Raw genomic sequence first — 15,119 nt, 5'->3', positions numbered from 1 at the left:
CTTTTCTGGGGGACTATTCTAATTCCGTGACTTTTCTTCCTTTTATTTTTTGTCTTTTTTTTTGTTTTCCCTTTTTTTTCGTTCTCTCTTTTTTTCTTCTCCTTTCCTCTTTTGCTCCTGGCAGCTGCGTAAACTTATTAGTGATTTCTCTATCTTTATGTCCATACTAATGTTTGTGGGGCTGGATGTGCTTTTCGGACTCAACACCCCAAAGCTCCAAGTGCCTACTGATTTTAAGGTAAAAAAAAAAAAAAGGCGATAAAATCCCTGCCAAAAATTTCTCTTCCCCCAATCCAGGGGGAATGTGGGGAGTCCTGATGAGCATCTGAGGATAATTTGGGGTTGAGGTGTGTGGATGCTGAGGGTGGTTTGGGTACTGATGGGATTCTGGGATGGATATGGGATACAGGATGATGCTCAGAGGGTTCAGGGGTGACTTGGGGCTTGGGAATGTCACCTTTTGGGTTTTTCCCCCTCTCTGACCCATATCCAAACCCTTTCTTCCCCCCAGCCCACCCGCGTGGACCGAGGGTGGTTTGTGTTTCCCTTTGGGAAGAACCCATGGTGGGTTTACCTGGCGAGCGCTCTGCCCGCCCTCCTCGTCACCATCCTCATCTTCATGGACCAGCAGATCACGGCCGTCATCGTCAACAGGAAGGAGCACAAGCTGCGGGTGAGCCAGGATTGTCCCCCGCTCGGCGTAATTTTGGGGCGACAAAGTCTTGGGGGTGTTAAAATCACCCAGTGCTATAGGGAGGGTGGTGCAGCGGGGTGATGTGGGGGGGATGCAGCAGAGCGGGGGGATGCGGGATGCACGGTGTGGGATGTGGGGTGCTTCAGTACAACATGGGGTGCTTCAGAATGATGTGGGGTGATGCAGGGTGCAATGTGGGGTGCATCAGGGTGATACAGGGTGCTTCAGGGTGATGTGAGGTGCAGCATAGCAATGTGGGGTGCACCGTGGCAGCACAGAGTGCACCATAGCAATGTGGGGTGCACCATTGGCAATGCTGGGTGCACTGTGGCAATGTGGGGTGCACCATGGTGATACAGGGTGCACTGTAGCAATGTGGTGTGCTTTAGGGTGATGTGGGGTGCAGCATAGCAATGTGGGGTGCACCGTGGTGATGCAGCGTGCGCCGTAGCAATGCGGGGTGCATCAGAGTGATGCAGGGTGCACCATAGCAATGTGGGGTGCAGCGTAGCAATGTGGGGTGCATCGGGGCCATGCAGGGTGCAGCGTGGCGATGCAGGATGCACCATGGGGTGCACCAGGAGGGGAACGCCCACCTTGCAGGGCTCTGGGGTGAACACAAGAGCTTCACGAGCCGTGTTCCCCCCGCCTCTGCCGGGTGCTGTGTTGCAGAAAGCCGCGGGCTACCACCTGGACCTCTTCTGGGTGGGCATCCTCATGGCCGTCTGCTCCTTCATGGGGCTGCCCTGGTACGTGGCAGCCACCGTCATCTCCATCGCCCACATCGACAGCCTCAAGATGGAGACGGAGACCAGCGCCCCGGGGGAGCAGCCCCAGTTCTTGGGGGTCAGGTGAGGAAAGCTCAGCCGCGCTCGTCCTCAGAATCCGGGCGCAGCGGCAAGTCCAGCCGGCGCGGCCTCATCCCATTTCTCTCGCCGTTGCAGGGAGCAAAGAGTGACGGGAATCATCGTCTTCGTGCTGACGGGGATTTCCGTCTTCCTGGCTCCTATCCTGAAGGTAAAACATTCTCCTTTCCCCGTCTGCGCTCCCTCTCTGCGGATGTTTGGAGGATCCACGAAGAAAAAGCTGGATTTTCCCCCAAATCTTGGTCCCCGGAGCCGCTGCCTTCCTCAGGGTAAGCGCTGTGTTCTTTCTGTGTCCGCAGTACATCCCCATGCCGGTGCTGTACGGCGTCTTTCTGTACATGGGCGTTGCGTCGCTGAACGGCATCCAGGTACGTGCTCCTCTTCCTCCTCCTCTTCCTCCTTAATGGCTGTGAAGAGGTCCTACGCCAGGGCAAAAAGGGGAATTTTTCACCCGAAAATTTGCACACGTCCAATATTTCCAGCAGATATTCCAAACCCTCTGAGAAACATTAAAAAAAGCCCCAAATTCCGCATTTTGGGGACTAAAAGAAGGTTTATCCGGGCAGCCTGGGGACTGAGCCGTGATCTAACCCCTGGCCTTCATCCCACCGCAGTTCTGGGAGCGCTGCAAACTCTTCCTCATGCCGGCCAAGCACCAACCCGACTACGTCTTCCTCCGGCACGTGCCATTGCGCCGCATCCACCTCTTCACGCTGGTGCAGATCATCTGCCTGGCCGTGCTCTGGATCCTCAAATCCACCGTGGCCGCCATCATCTTCCCCGTCATGGTCAGTCCATCCCCCGGGTTGATATTCCAACCTCGTTTAGCTATTTTTGGAGATTTAAGGAAATTTTGCCTTGGTCCCGTGCTGGTCCCAAGGTTTTGAGGTGAGAGATGCTCTTGCAGATCCCACTTTTGCGTCTCTCTCCTCTTAGATTTTAGCCCTGATTCTGGTGAGGCGGCTCCTGGATTTTGTTTTCTCCCAACACGACCTGGCCTGGATTGACAACATCATCCCTGAGAAGGAGAAGAAGAAAGAGGATGACAAGAAAAAGAAGAAAAAAGGCAACAAAGGAGACAGCAGCAGCGACGAGGAGGTGGGTGCGGGGTGGGTGGGGACGATGGGGACATCCCGGACCCACAGGGGAGGGAAATTCCCACCGAAACCTCCAGGTTGGTGGGTTTGGGATGAAGATTTTGAATTCCTGGAGGTGTTTGACTGCATATATAGGACAGGCTGATTAAGGGGCTTTAAGTGACACTGAGGGACTGGCCAGAGGTTCTGGGGGATGCTCCGAGTGTCCTGAAAGCTGGAAAATTGTGGCAAAACCAGAACTCCTTAGGGAAAAGAGCCAAAATCCCCGAGCGGAGGGTACAGCACCCATGGTACGGTGGCAAAGCATCATTAAACATCACAACCCCCGGAGTGGGGTGCAGGCCCTTCCCTGGGTTAAGAAGAGGAAGGCAAAGCCTCCTCCTCCTCTTCGTGTACCCACCTCCGGAGGTTTTGGGTCCTTTTAGGTGCTGCAGGCGTTTTCAGAGGTGCTGCCTTCACCGAATTTCCCCGCTTTCTTCCCCCAGTTCCCACCTCCCTCAGTCATTAAGATCCCCATGGAGCCCCTGCCATCGCAGCCCCAAAATGGGGGTCCCCATTGCCTCAGCCGTAAGTAAAGAGCTCAGGACCCCCCTCTCGCATTCCCTCCTGCTTCCTTAACCCCCGCGCTGGCACTAACCCCACTCAGAACCACAGCCCGGATCCCTCCTGCCGAAGCACGGAGGATTCGCCGTATTTAAAGCATCTCTCAAGGATGCAGCAGGCTCGGCGCTGCTAATAAATTTATTTTCCAGGTGGCTGGGAAGCCAGGATGCTCCTGGGTCTCCCCCGTGAGCTGATGCTGATGGGGATTTTTAAAAAATATCTATATTTAAGAAGATTTTTCGCACCTAAAAGTAGGGGGTGCAGAGCTTGCGGCAGCATTATCCCTGCTGCAAAAGAGCAGATGTGTCCATTTGGCTCAACCCTCTGCCCGAAGCATCGTATGCGAGCTGGTGCCAAACCAGCCCCGACCAAAATTTTAAAAAAGCAGAATAAATCAGGGTGAGTTTATTCCAGCTCGGCACCGGGTCGCATCACGCTGCCAGCGAGTTTTAACACAATAATTTGTTGATTCCGCCCTCACGCTGCTGCTCTAATCACCCCAAAAATCAGCGTTTCGCTGGAGCTTTTCTCCTCCTCCCTCTGGCCGGAGGATGCTGGACCCAGTAGCAGGTTGGAGCGGGGGTGGGTGATTTGGGGGGGGCTCCTTCCTCACCCGGGGAGTGTTTCACCTCCGTGTCCCCCCAGGAAAGAGGTCCTCCACCTGGAGCTTTGCGTTCTGATTCCTCCCTGAACAGTTCAGACCTGGATCGCAGGTAAACGGCACCGAACAGGCCCTCCCCGCCTGCTCCCCCCTCCCCGGGGAGGCATTTTCGGGGTCACAAACCAACGCTCCCAGCTGAGCATCACTCCCTTGAGCCAGTTGCCACCATCCTCGGGCATTTCTGAATTCTTTGAGTATATTTTCGCAGCATTTTGGGTGCTTTTGTTTGCTGGTCCCGGCTTTTGGGGGACGACACACCCCAAAAGGGTTGATAGCCCTAAAAATTTTAGGATGAGATGTCCACGTAAATCCTGAAAAATTGGGATTATTCCCCACCTGCCGCCGCTATTTCCACAGTTTGTCCATATTAAATGCAAAATATCATGTTTTTATGAATTTTTACCAGCGGTAGCATCATCCGGAGCCCTTTGCTGGGGTGGTTTTGGGATGCGGGTGCCCACGTTTGGATGCTCACTCCCCTGTCTCCTCCTCCTCCTCAGTATTACGCTTCACCTGAAGATTTCGTGCCCATCGTCTCCCGCATTTAACTACTCCCGAAGCCCCATCTGCGCCGTGCCCCAGGTGAAGATAGAGATGGAGTCGGACTACGAGGACACCGACACTGACAAACCCCCTCGGGACATGGGCAGTGAGACCACGCTATAGTCCCACGCAGCCTTCCCCTGCCCTTTATATATATATATATATAAAAAAATATTGAAATATTCATATATATATATATATAAAAAAAGCAAATTGAGCTTATTTTTCTATGTGAGACGGAGGAGACTGGTGGCCCCAGGGGGCTGTTGCTCCGGTAGTTTTTAGCATCACGACTTGTTGAATTTTCTCCCTTTTCTGCCGGGCGAAGGTGGCGAAACGGGGCTGAAAAGGTGGAATTGGCAATTTTGGCCTTGGCTCGTCCCGGAGCCGCTGCTGGGCCGGAGAAGTTGAAGTGGGTTTGGGCTGATAGGGGCCGCACTGGGGGGATGGTTTTGAAGGGGGATTTTTGGGGTGAGGAGGAGGTTTGCGTGGCTCAGAAGGAACGGGGTGCGTGTCCCTGGTCCCTAAAATCGCAGGGTGGCTCTCGGGGAGTTTTGGTTTGTGAAGGGGATGGTGCAGCGGCCTTTGTGTTGGCAAAAGGGTGCTGGTCTGAGCCCACAGTGACACAGGAAGGACCCAGATCTGCTGGTCTGGAGCAACCCTCTCAAATCTATTTCTTTTACTCATTTTTGCTAGATGCATTATTTTTTTTTCTTTATTTCAAGCCTCACAGAGCCCCAACCCTTCCCCTCCCTGATATTTATACCAGCCATACGGGGCTTTCCAGGTCACCAGTTCAATATTGCAACCGGTCCAAACCTTAGCGTGGGACAGACCCTAGTTTTCTGTAAATAGTTGAGTCCGACAAAGACTTGAAGGCGGTTTTTCCTATTTATAGCAATTATTTTTTTTTCTCTGGTTCAAGTGCAGCTCCTTGGGGAACGTGGTGAGCTAAATAACAGTATTACTCCCAAGCGAGAGCCACGTAGCTTGACGTTAACATTAAGAACTTGAACGCGTTGTGTCTGTTTTGTAGCGTTTTGTACCGATCTCCTCTGCAGTAGCTGCAGCGTGGTCCAGGTAGGCTGCTGATTTTAATCAAACAGGTTAATTAGCTTGATCTGGTACATCAGCTCTACTCCCCTCCGCCCCCAGAAAGGCTTTGTGGATTCTGGTAGATGTTTCCTCGAGCGGAGCTGAAGCCACTTTAGCTCATTTTGACTCAATTTGTCCAAGGTTCACCCGTGGTTTATACTTTTTCTATCTGCAAACAGTGGAGCGTCTCAAATTTGCCACCTCCATTCCAGTCCCACTCGAGCCATTTTGTATTTATCGGTGATACAACCCAATAAACCTGGTTTCAACGAGTCTCAGCTCCTAGTGTGTTTCTGGTGCCCTTGAACCTCAGCTTTTCTTCCCACTTCGGTGTTTTTATGAGCACAAATGTGGGGTTAGTGCCTGCAGCACCAGCCCTTGAGTGTCACAACAACCTTTTCATGCTCCCAGAAAAGGTGGGATCAGTTTTTCCAGGGAATTATGGAAGGAGTCCAGGACTCACCTCGCACAACCAGCGCTGCGTGGAGGTTTTTCCATCCTGCCCAAGGCATCGCAACCCTAGGTAAGATTAATGTTCAACAGATAATTAATAGAACTTGCAAATGAATGCATTAGACGACTAAGTTTGTGCTGTGACAGGCGTGGAGGTAGGAAATAGGAAGCTGAAGTGGTTTTGTGCAGGCATGAAATTAAGAGATCAGCTTCCTTCTAGGCTGAGTTGGTGAGGCAGTTGTGGCTTAGCTAAACTCAGGGGGAAAAACAAGCCAGACCTGATCCTGCTCTGTGCGGACAAAAAGGAGCTCACAGCACAAGTGCTTTAATAAACTACAGCTCTTTTTCTGTGAGAAGTACAAAACTTGCTTAGAAATAGTTCAAGGACACAAGTAGGGTTTTTTTTTCCCTTCTCATACTTTGTTTTGAGTTAAGCGTGCAAGTATTAGTGAATAATCCAGCCTATCAGTACAGTCCAGGAAATCTCCGGTGTGCCCCATGTCAACACCAAGAGCCCACGCCCTGTTATTCTTTGGTTAGGAAAAAAAAAAAAAAAAAGCTTTTTAAAAAAAATCACCCTCCCAATAGCAAAAAAAAAAAAAATTAGCTGCACAGTAGAAGAATATGTTACAACAGATCTGCCCCAGCCAGGCTGAGGACAGACATATGGCTTTGTTCAAAGTACAAACTGCTACAGAAGAGCTTAACTCCAACTAGACATCCAGCGTTGAGTAGAAAACTGCAGCGCGAGTCAAACCTGGGCAGGTCGTGGGAACAGAACCAGGGAGGTTGTTGCTTGAGCAGCGCTCGACCTCCCATGGGGTTGATAACGGCACCTGGGGAGCTGCACACCCAGGAACTGGCTTAAGCATAAAGCAGTTTTACTAGCAGGAGTAGGCCAGGAGCGTAATTGCTCACACCTCCATTCATCCGCTTCAGCTTCCAATAAATATCTCTGACCTCCGGCTAGGAAATTCCACTCGAATAAATAAAAATATTGCATTTTCTATCGGCCTGTTTGGAGAGTCGGTTTTGGAATGTTGAGCTCAGTGCTAGAGTAGAATCTCCCCCCGTTTAAGCGGTTAATGCCTCCAGCTCTTTGGGTTTGAGCAGCTTCTTGGCGGCGATGATGGTGTTCTTCATCAGCATGGCCACCGTCATGGGCCCCACGCCCCCCGGGACTGGAGTGATGTAGCCAGCTTTCTTCTTCACCCCTGCGGGAGGGAAAACAGAGCTTAACGTGTGGCAAGAGCAGCAAATGCTCCATCTGGAGCTGTAACCAGGCTGATGGTGTTTAAATCCCTTCACCGTTGCCAGCCGAGGAAGAGGAGTTGCTCAAAAGGGGATGTTTTCACCCATTGGCAGGACAGAGCCCACCGCAGTCTGTCCGTCCCCGCAGCTGAGCGGGGGAACTGAGAGGGGGAAGGTGAAATGGTCTAATAGAGCACAGAAATGGTTTAATAGCTGGACTTAGAGCACAGAAACAGTCTAACAGCTGGATTTATGGCACAGAAATGGTCTAATAGCTACATTTAAGGCATGGAAATGGTCTAATAGAGCACATAAATGGTCAAATAGCTGGATTGAGAGGACAGAAATGGTCTAATAGAGCACAGAAATGCCAAATCCAAGGCTAGATGTGGGTTTCACCCATACCCTTGAGGGCAGCCACAATAAAGTACTAACAGTTTGACCATTTACCCTGTTGCAGGAGGTGTTTCCAGCGTCGTTCCCCAGGCACCCGGAGGTGCAGAGCTCATTCCAACAGCCTGTCCAGGCAGCGTTGCCGTCAAGTGGTGAACAGCAAGGCCAGAAGGCAAGTTCTGCATGTTTTTCTTTCAAAGTAGGAATGTGAGTGATAAATTGGAGTAGATGCAAAGTGCCCAAAGCGCTCAGGGTGAGTCCCCTCTGCCTCGCAGCGTACGCCTTTCTTGGCCGTGTCGCCTCCCTGGGACAAAACTCCCAGGGCCAGAAAAGTGTGGGTCTGAAGAGCCTTTACGTGTATGGTACCGATGTATATATACAGATGTCTGTATATACGTGTATATATATGGGCATGGTTTAGTGGTAGTGTTAGGTTAATGGCTGGACTCGATCTTAAAGGTCTTTTCCAAAAGAAATGATTCTATATTTTGGGAAGGCTGCAGCTGTGCACATGGTAAAATATTGGATGCACCAAGCACAACACAAGCCTTGGGCTCTGCATCTGCTCAGTCCCACAAATGAGCAATTTCTTCTCCCTTTCTCAGCACACAAGATATTTAATCCTGAAGGAACCAGATGCAGAGTCTTCCCCTACCTTCAAAATCCACATCCCCGACCAGCCGCCACTTGGCAGTGACGGGATCCTGCACCCTCGTTATCCCCACGTCGATAACGGCAGCTCCTTCTTTGATCATGTCGGCCGTGATCAGGTTGGGGATCCCTGCGAGGAGAAACAGGAACCGCCCACTCACGGTGGTGCCAGCAGCCGGTGCTCCCCCCTCCACATGGTGTTTTGTCCCACCCAGGCCTTCCCACCTCACAAACACAAATCTGTCCCCCACTGCACAACCCAGCGCTGCTTCTTGATGTTCAGCTCAGCAATTCGAGCTGTTTTACCAATAACAGAGTGTCAAGAGCTGGAATCTGCCCCCACAAAGAGGTCTGGCAAAGCAGCTGGGACCTGAGTGTCCTCTCCAAGCTGAAACCTTAAGCTTGGCTTTTAAAGTCTGGCGCTGTGGTTGTTTTCCACGCCGTTTCAGCAACACTTTTTGCACCTGCACTAAGTCGGGGGAAGCAGCTTCCCCGGGGCTGTGAAACCCCCAGCATGAGTTGGGGAGAGGGCTGGGGAGCAGCGGCTTGTGATGCCCTTTCAGGGTGGGGTGTGTTTGTCTGGTTCTGTCAGATCTTGCCTCATTTTCTCTCCTCCCTTCCCCCAGGCTCACACTCAGCTTCTGCTGCCAAACACCCCAAAAATCAGCTCAACTCTTCCAAGCCTGGAAAAGAACACAACTCCAAGTGATTCCTTGGCCCTGCAGCTGTCCCACGGAATTTTGAGTATCTCTAGGTAAGCAAATGTTATTTTGGTTTTTTTTTTCTCCTCCCCACATCAATACAGAACTGTCTGCACATAGCACCTGCTCTCCACATCTGCCCAGGTGTTCAGGGCAATCCCAAGCCCTCCTGCCAGATGTTATTTTACACTTCAAAGGCAGAGCTACAGAAACAGCTCTGCTAGAAGATCAAGTATGTGGCTCCTGGGCTTAATCACAGGATTAACAGTTCAAACAGCCCCAGACTCTCCTGTGCTGCCAGAGCTGCTTCAGGACATTCAATACCAACAGAATTGTTCCGCACGTCCACGGATTCTCATCTGAAAGCCCACACAGGCTGCGGCGCAGCACCCTGTGCCCTGTTAGAGTCGGGTCTCACCTGCTGCCGCCACCACAATATCGGCGCGAATCGTGTGTTGCTTCAGCTGCTCCTTGGGAGTGTAGCGGTGGGATATGGTGACGGTGGCATCACCTGCAGGAGTGGTTACACAGAGCTTTAATTCACCCATACTACCCAAATGCAGCCACTTTAAGTCTTCCCCTTCAAAACCTCCCGTGTGTTTCTTGGGAACAATTTGAATGCAGCAGCATTTAAATATAGAGTTCCAAAAATACAGTAGAACCTGGACACTGCCTGAAAATTCAGAGATACAAGCACCAATGGTGTATAAGATTTCTTGCTCATGAGCAGCTCTTAAATGAGAGCTCTCTCTGTCTAAACACTAGCTAAAAGGGAATAGCAATTTTCAGACTTAGTCTGACTTCTCAAAGGTGAATGCGAATTCCCATTTTATGCTACAGAGAATTTAAAGAAAACAATGAATGCCAGATGTCAACGGTCTCAGAAATCTCCAGCACTACTCATGTTAACAGCATTCCCAGTTATGTTTCAGTCTTGACGGAAACTAAGTCAATGCTACAACATGACAAAGTCTATTAATTCTATTTGATGATTTTGCAATGAATACTAACAAAACTGTTAAAAAGAAACACCTTATTAAAGTGTCAGCAATGTATTATAGCACCCTATCATTAATTATTCATGTAGTATTTATTATAACCACCAAATATGATAAATTAACATGAGCCTGATGACAAACCCCAGGGAACAGCCCAAATCTGAGGGAGGGAGCTGGTATGAAAGAGGACAAGAACTCACTAAATAGTCCTATAACATTTTTTGGAGGCTTATGTGCGGAGTTAACTCCTCAGCTTTGGTGGGCTGGAGTCCTTCAGGCGTTCTTGGGACCGGTTTAGGAGCCTGAAGGGGACAATGTGACAGGCTGAGGGCTCTGTCCCCCCAAGGCCACCCGGCTCATACCTCCCGGGCGCTCGTGCCTGCCATCAGTGTGCAGCAGCATGGCGATGGGCATGCCCACGTTCTTGGACCTGCCGGCCACCACCACGTTCTTCCCCAGCGTCGGGATGCCTGCAGAGGACAAGGCGGACTCTTAAGAGGCGCACCAGCTGGAGTTACACCAGACAAAATACAAATAGTGCGGCCACGGCAGCTCACCGGTTCTTTTGATGATCTCCCACACGCCCCACGGCGTCGCGGGCAGCATGGAGTACTGGTCAAGGCACATGCGCCCCACATTTATCACGTGAAAGCCATCGACGTCTTTGTCCGGAGTCACAGCATTGCAAATCTTGCGCTCATCAATGTGTTCTGGAAGAGAACAAAAAGTTTTAAGCCCTGGGATTGGCCAGAAAACATGCTTTGCACTCAGAGCCCTGACCTGCTGTACCAGCGCCTTCAGAGTTAGAAAGAGAGAATCATTTTGGTTGGAAGACACCTTTAAAAATCATCGAGTCCAACCATTCCCCCACCCCGGCACTGACCCATGTCCCTGAGAACCTCATCTCCGTGTCTGTTCGACCCCTCCAGGGATGGTGATTCCACCACTGCCCTGGGCAGCCTGTTCCAATGCCCCACAGCCCTTTGGGGAAGAAATTATCCCAAATTTCCAACCTCAACCTCCCCTGGCACAACTTGAGGCTGTTACCTCTCATCCCGGTGCTTGTTCCTTGGGAGCAGAGACCAAACCCCTCACTACAACCTCCTTTTGGGTAGTTTGGGAGCCTGAAGCTACTCAAGACTTCCCGCAAGCTCAAGGCCAACAGCTCCCAGGAGAAGGGCACTGGAACCACTTTGGGACAGGAGCATTGCTAATGCCAAGAGGATATTTTTAGGTACAACCAAGTTCAAGCCTCTGGCTCTGGAAGCTGCTACTCCCTACACAAGAATAGATTTTTGTGCCCCTCAACTGAACTCATCCAGGCAGCTGCGTGCTAGAGTAGCTGCATCAACTCCTTTACGCTGCATCGCATCAGGGTGTCACCCTCTGTGTCACCCCGTGCTGCTGCCCCTCCTTCTGTCACCTCCAAACCCTGAAAAGCTTTATTTCAAAAGGAAACGGATGGAAACGTGGCTACTCACCAGGCAGAGGAAGCTGCACTAACAGGCCGTCCACGTTGGCGTCATTATTGAGTCTGCTGATCAAATCTAGCAGCTCCTCTTCAGTGATAGAAGCCGGTCTGAGGATGGTTTCACTGCTGATTCCTGCACAATAATAAAAAACCCCACATCAGAGCGCCACACATACACAACAGGAGAGCAACTTTCTCAATCCATGCGGATTTAAGCTGCCCCATTTCATTTCTGATAGGCACACGCCAAGGATTGCGCATTTTATGTAACAACGGGCACCTTCCAGGCTGGAGAACCCTTCCCAAGTCCTCCGAGTCGGGTCTAAGGACCATTAGTATCAGTCCAACAACACAGGAAAGACTATTTGAAAGCAGAGACCCTCAAAGAAATCCAACCAGAGTGTCCTACAATGAAGATGCAACCACATGTCCTGTGGTTCCTCTCGACACAGTAAGAAGGGGATGTTAGTCTAAAAATCTCAGCTCCAAAGGCGGCTCCGGCAGCACAGAACCCAAGGAAAAGTTAAACTATTTATTGCCCCTCACCCCTCCCAGTGTATTTTCTCCAGAACCATACTTTGCACCTTGGGTGGTTGAAGCAAAAACACAAACCAGAGCCCTGTCTGTGCTCTGTGTGGCCCTAGGAAAGCAGCAAATCCAAATTACAGGACTTGGTCTTGGCTTAAAGGATCCAAACAACACAATGCACCCGTGAACCGTGTTTATTAATTCCATCCCAGCACAATAACAAAGGCGGCCAAAGGAGTCGCAGCAAATTCAGGGGCAAACGTGGACTGGCACGCAGCTGCATCCCCAAAAAGCTTCCTCCAGCATCAAGAACTCCCAACTAAATCAACGTAAAACAGTCACTCGCCCCCTTTTTCAGAGCGAAACACAAGACATACCGACATCAGCGGCCGCTTCGGTTTTTTTGAGCACGTAGGAGTGACTTGCTGGATCCTCGCCGACCAGAACCACACTGAGGTGAGGCCTCTTATTCCCAGCCGCGACCCACTGGTCCACCTCATGTCGGGCTTCCTGCCGGATCTGCCGGGCCAGCTTCCTTCCCGAGATCACCACCGCCTCGTTGCTGCGACAGAGAAAGTGTTACCAAGCGGTCAGCATCCTTAGGACCATCAAACCCAAGCTCTGTACAACATAAAGCAGGAAAAATGTATGGTGACCGCACGCCAGGGCGGAAAAAGCTCTTTTACTCAAGCCTATTGCACCGTTATGCCAAATCATGTTAAGTAGCATATTTTAGTCTTTGTTTACAGCTTTGCTGCCTAAAGCCAGGCTCAGCAAACAGAACTACCAGAGGGAGCAATTTATTTGCGCAGATGGGGAAAACACACACACAACTCTTCTCTGCAGAGCCAAGAGTCCGCGTGTATCGCTCGCCCGGCACATATTTCAAGCAAAAAAAAAAACCTATGAGCTTCCATTTTTAGACAGCTGGTCACCCATTCCGTGCGAAGACGTGACAGCTTCACTACAAAGGACTTTATACAAAGCAGAACTCGTTGCACTTAGGCAGAGCTTGGCCCACCAAAGAGATTTATGGAGTAACCGTGGCTGGTCGGACAAGCATGCACAATGTGCCGGGTTCCTGTTCCAGAAGTCCTGACCCCCACAAATTCCTCGGTGAGACTATCGACACATCTAGAACAGCACGAACCTCGCACAAGTCGATCTCACGCCCTCCCTTGCTCCATTAATGGCTGCCACTGCTACAGTCGCGTCTTCACACCGAGCCGGAGGGACGTGGTTTCACCCCCAAGGACAGATTCCAATGCGTTGCTGGAGCAGACGGGACCTTTGCCCGTTCGAACCGCGTCAAAACAGCTCCTCACATACATTTGTGGTCTAAATCGGTAACAGGAATATCAAGTCGCTGCCAAACGCGTTCCAGGGAACTGGACACCCTGCGGTATATAGGACATTTGGCTCGCCCGCAGCTGGCTGGTTGTTTTTCCCCTCAGGTTACCACTACAACTTTAATGTGAACATCATTCTCATTCACTAATCCATTAGCAAGAGGCCTCCCCTGCATAAGCTTCACCTCTAGCCTTTGCTACAACACTTAAGCCTGGCCTTGCTGCCAGACCTCACGGCAAGCACCTTACTGACCTAATTATTCCATAATTCTGAGCCAGAGCAGGCGAAGCTGCTCCCCGCAGCATTACTGTCATTTACGGTGCCTTCCCAAATCACAAAGACCAGCCCGTTTCTGAAGCGATCACCACAGAACAGGCGCCACAACCCCCTCCATTTGCCACAGGAATCCAGGAGATGACCGACCCAGAAGCCCAACAGCACCAAGCGCAGTTTCCAACCCCCCCTGCACTGCAGCGTCCCACGGGAACAACTTGAAGTGCTGCAGTTTCTCCTCAAAAATCCATCAGCTGCCTGGGGGGCAAGACCTTCTCCTTCCAGTATCCTGCATTAAGTCCAACTTTGCTTTTTTCTGACCTTTTCTAGGTATAACCCTGACCCTGGAGCTCTGGGGACAGTCGCCATGGGCAGAACCACCACAAGAGCTGCTCCAGACCCAGGACAGCCCCAAGGTACCATCCCAGGTAGGAAAACATTTGCCTAAATGCTTCCTTAGAGATACAGCAAATCTGTTGTGCTTTCTTAATCCCTCACCTACTCAAATAGGTAGTTTTCCCAATTAACTGTGAATTAAATGTCATTTAAACCCTAACAGCAATCACCCCAGTCAAACCCATTTAACAATAACCAGTAAAAACCCATCCCAGGCCAGCTCAGCCCACTGGCCCCTCCAATTCTTTTTTTGAGTTAAACCTGCAGTAAACTACCACCTACCCACTTAAATGTAAAAGGAATTATTACAAGCACCTAGGGAAAGGAAAAAAAAAATCATTCAATCAGAGACAACTCATGCCAAGAAGCAACCTAAGTGTTTCTCTTAGGTAAGCCTGAGGTTGGGGTGCCCAACCTGGGGTTCCAGGGGGTGGGGAGAAGCATCATCCCCCTCTGTGAGCTCCAGGGAAGCCAAAATAAGAGGCTGAAGCTGCATTTGGAGTAAGGAGCAGCAGCAAAACCAAAGCACACCAGCAGCAGCTGCTCCCTCAAGGGCTGTTTTGGTGCATTAGAGCAAAATCCCATGTAGAAATGATGGGGAAAGTCACTTGGTGCATGGTGGGTGGGATGCTCGGGGGTCTCCGCTCCCTCTCCCCGCGTACCCCCGGGGTAAGCCCGGGGCCTGGGCCCCGAAAGGCCCCTCAGGGGACGCGGGGAGGACCCGGCACACACACCACGCAAGGCGGGAGCGGGATTTCATCAGCCTGCACCGCCCGGGGCGGCCGCTGGGGGCCCCGCTCATTCGCTCCCGGTACCGGAGGGCCGGGCCAACGCGGACCGGGTGGGAGGAGAGGGGACCGGGCCGGGCCTCCCCCTCCCCAACCCCAACCCGCGCCGCGATTGGGCGGAGGAGGTGGGCGGGTCCCACTTCCCCCTATATAAACCCCCGCCCGGGTCAGGCCGGGCCGTACCTGGCGGCGCTGAGGTGGAGGCCGCGGGGCCGCAGCGCGGAGCGGCCCAGGGCGCGGAGCGGACAGAGCGCGGTTGCCATAGCAGCGGCGCGGAGACGGCGGGCAGCGAGGGACACACCGCGGG

The 15,119-nt window shown here is 51.5% G+C and overlaps 2 protein-coding genes across 4 annotated transcripts in view; one reads left to right on the top strand and one right to left on the bottom strand.

The window, feature by feature from the left end:
• SLC4A5 (solute carrier family 4 member 5) overlaps nt 1-4,502 on the top strand; it is a 17,865-nt gene extending 13,363 nt beyond the window's left edge. Inside the window, exons 16-24 of the mRNA XM_065651496.1 lie at nt 512-673; nt 1,367-1,545; nt 1,639-1,711; nt 1,860-1,928; nt 2,175-2,348; nt 2,497-2,658; nt 3,143-3,224; nt 3,906-3,973; nt 4,422-4,502. Of these exons, the coding sequence (XP_065507568.1) occupies nt 512-673; nt 1,367-1,545; nt 1,639-1,711; nt 1,860-1,928; nt 2,175-2,348; nt 2,497-2,658; nt 3,143-3,224; nt 3,906-3,940 (936 nt within the window). The 3' untranslated portion in view covers nt 3,941-3,973; nt 4,422-4,502. The remainder of the gene's footprint in view (nt 1-511; nt 674-1,366; nt 1,546-1,638; nt 1,712-1,859; nt 1,929-2,174; nt 2,349-2,496; nt 2,659-3,142; nt 3,225-3,905; nt 3,974-4,421) is intronic.
• MTHFD2 (methylenetetrahydrofolate dehydrogenase (NADP+ dependent) 2, methenyltetrahydrofolate cyclohydrolase) overlaps nt 1-15,119 on the bottom strand; it is a 20,096-nt gene extending 4,977 nt beyond the window's left edge. For 2 of the 3 annotated variants that reach the window (XM_065651497.1, XM_065651498.1), the window contains exons 1-9: nt 14,996-15,119; nt 12,383-12,567; nt 11,488-11,610; nt 10,564-10,716; nt 10,369-10,476; nt 9,427-9,519; nt 8,312-8,437; nt 6,023-7,226; nt 1,291-2,578 (exon numbers count right to left, since the gene is read on the bottom strand). In XM_065651497.1, the coding sequence (XP_065507569.1) occupies nt 7,087-7,226; nt 8,312-8,437; nt 9,427-9,519; nt 10,369-10,476; nt 10,564-10,716; nt 11,488-11,610; nt 12,383-12,567; nt 14,996-15,075 (1,008 nt within the window). In that variant the 5' untranslated portion in view covers nt 15,076-15,119 and the 3' untranslated portion in view covers nt 1,291-2,578; nt 6,023-7,086. Of the gene's footprint in view, nt 1-1,290; nt 2,579-5,175; nt 5,553-6,022; nt 7,227-8,311; nt 8,438-9,426; nt 9,520-10,368; nt 10,477-10,563; nt 10,717-11,487; nt 11,611-12,382; nt 12,568-14,995 lie in introns of those variants that run through there. The other variant, XM_065651499.1, reaches the window with a different exon arrangement.

Source organism: Caloenas nicobarica, chromosome 25 (genome assembly GCF_036013445.1).
Source record: "Caloenas nicobarica isolate bCalNic1 chromosome 25, bCalNic1.hap1, whole genome shotgun sequence".
NCBI classification, from domain to species: Eukaryota; Metazoa; Chordata; class Aves; order Columbiformes; family Columbidae; genus Caloenas; species Caloenas nicobarica.
Note: the sequence above shows the minus strand (reverse complement) of the source record. Positions and strands in the feature narration are given on the sequence as shown.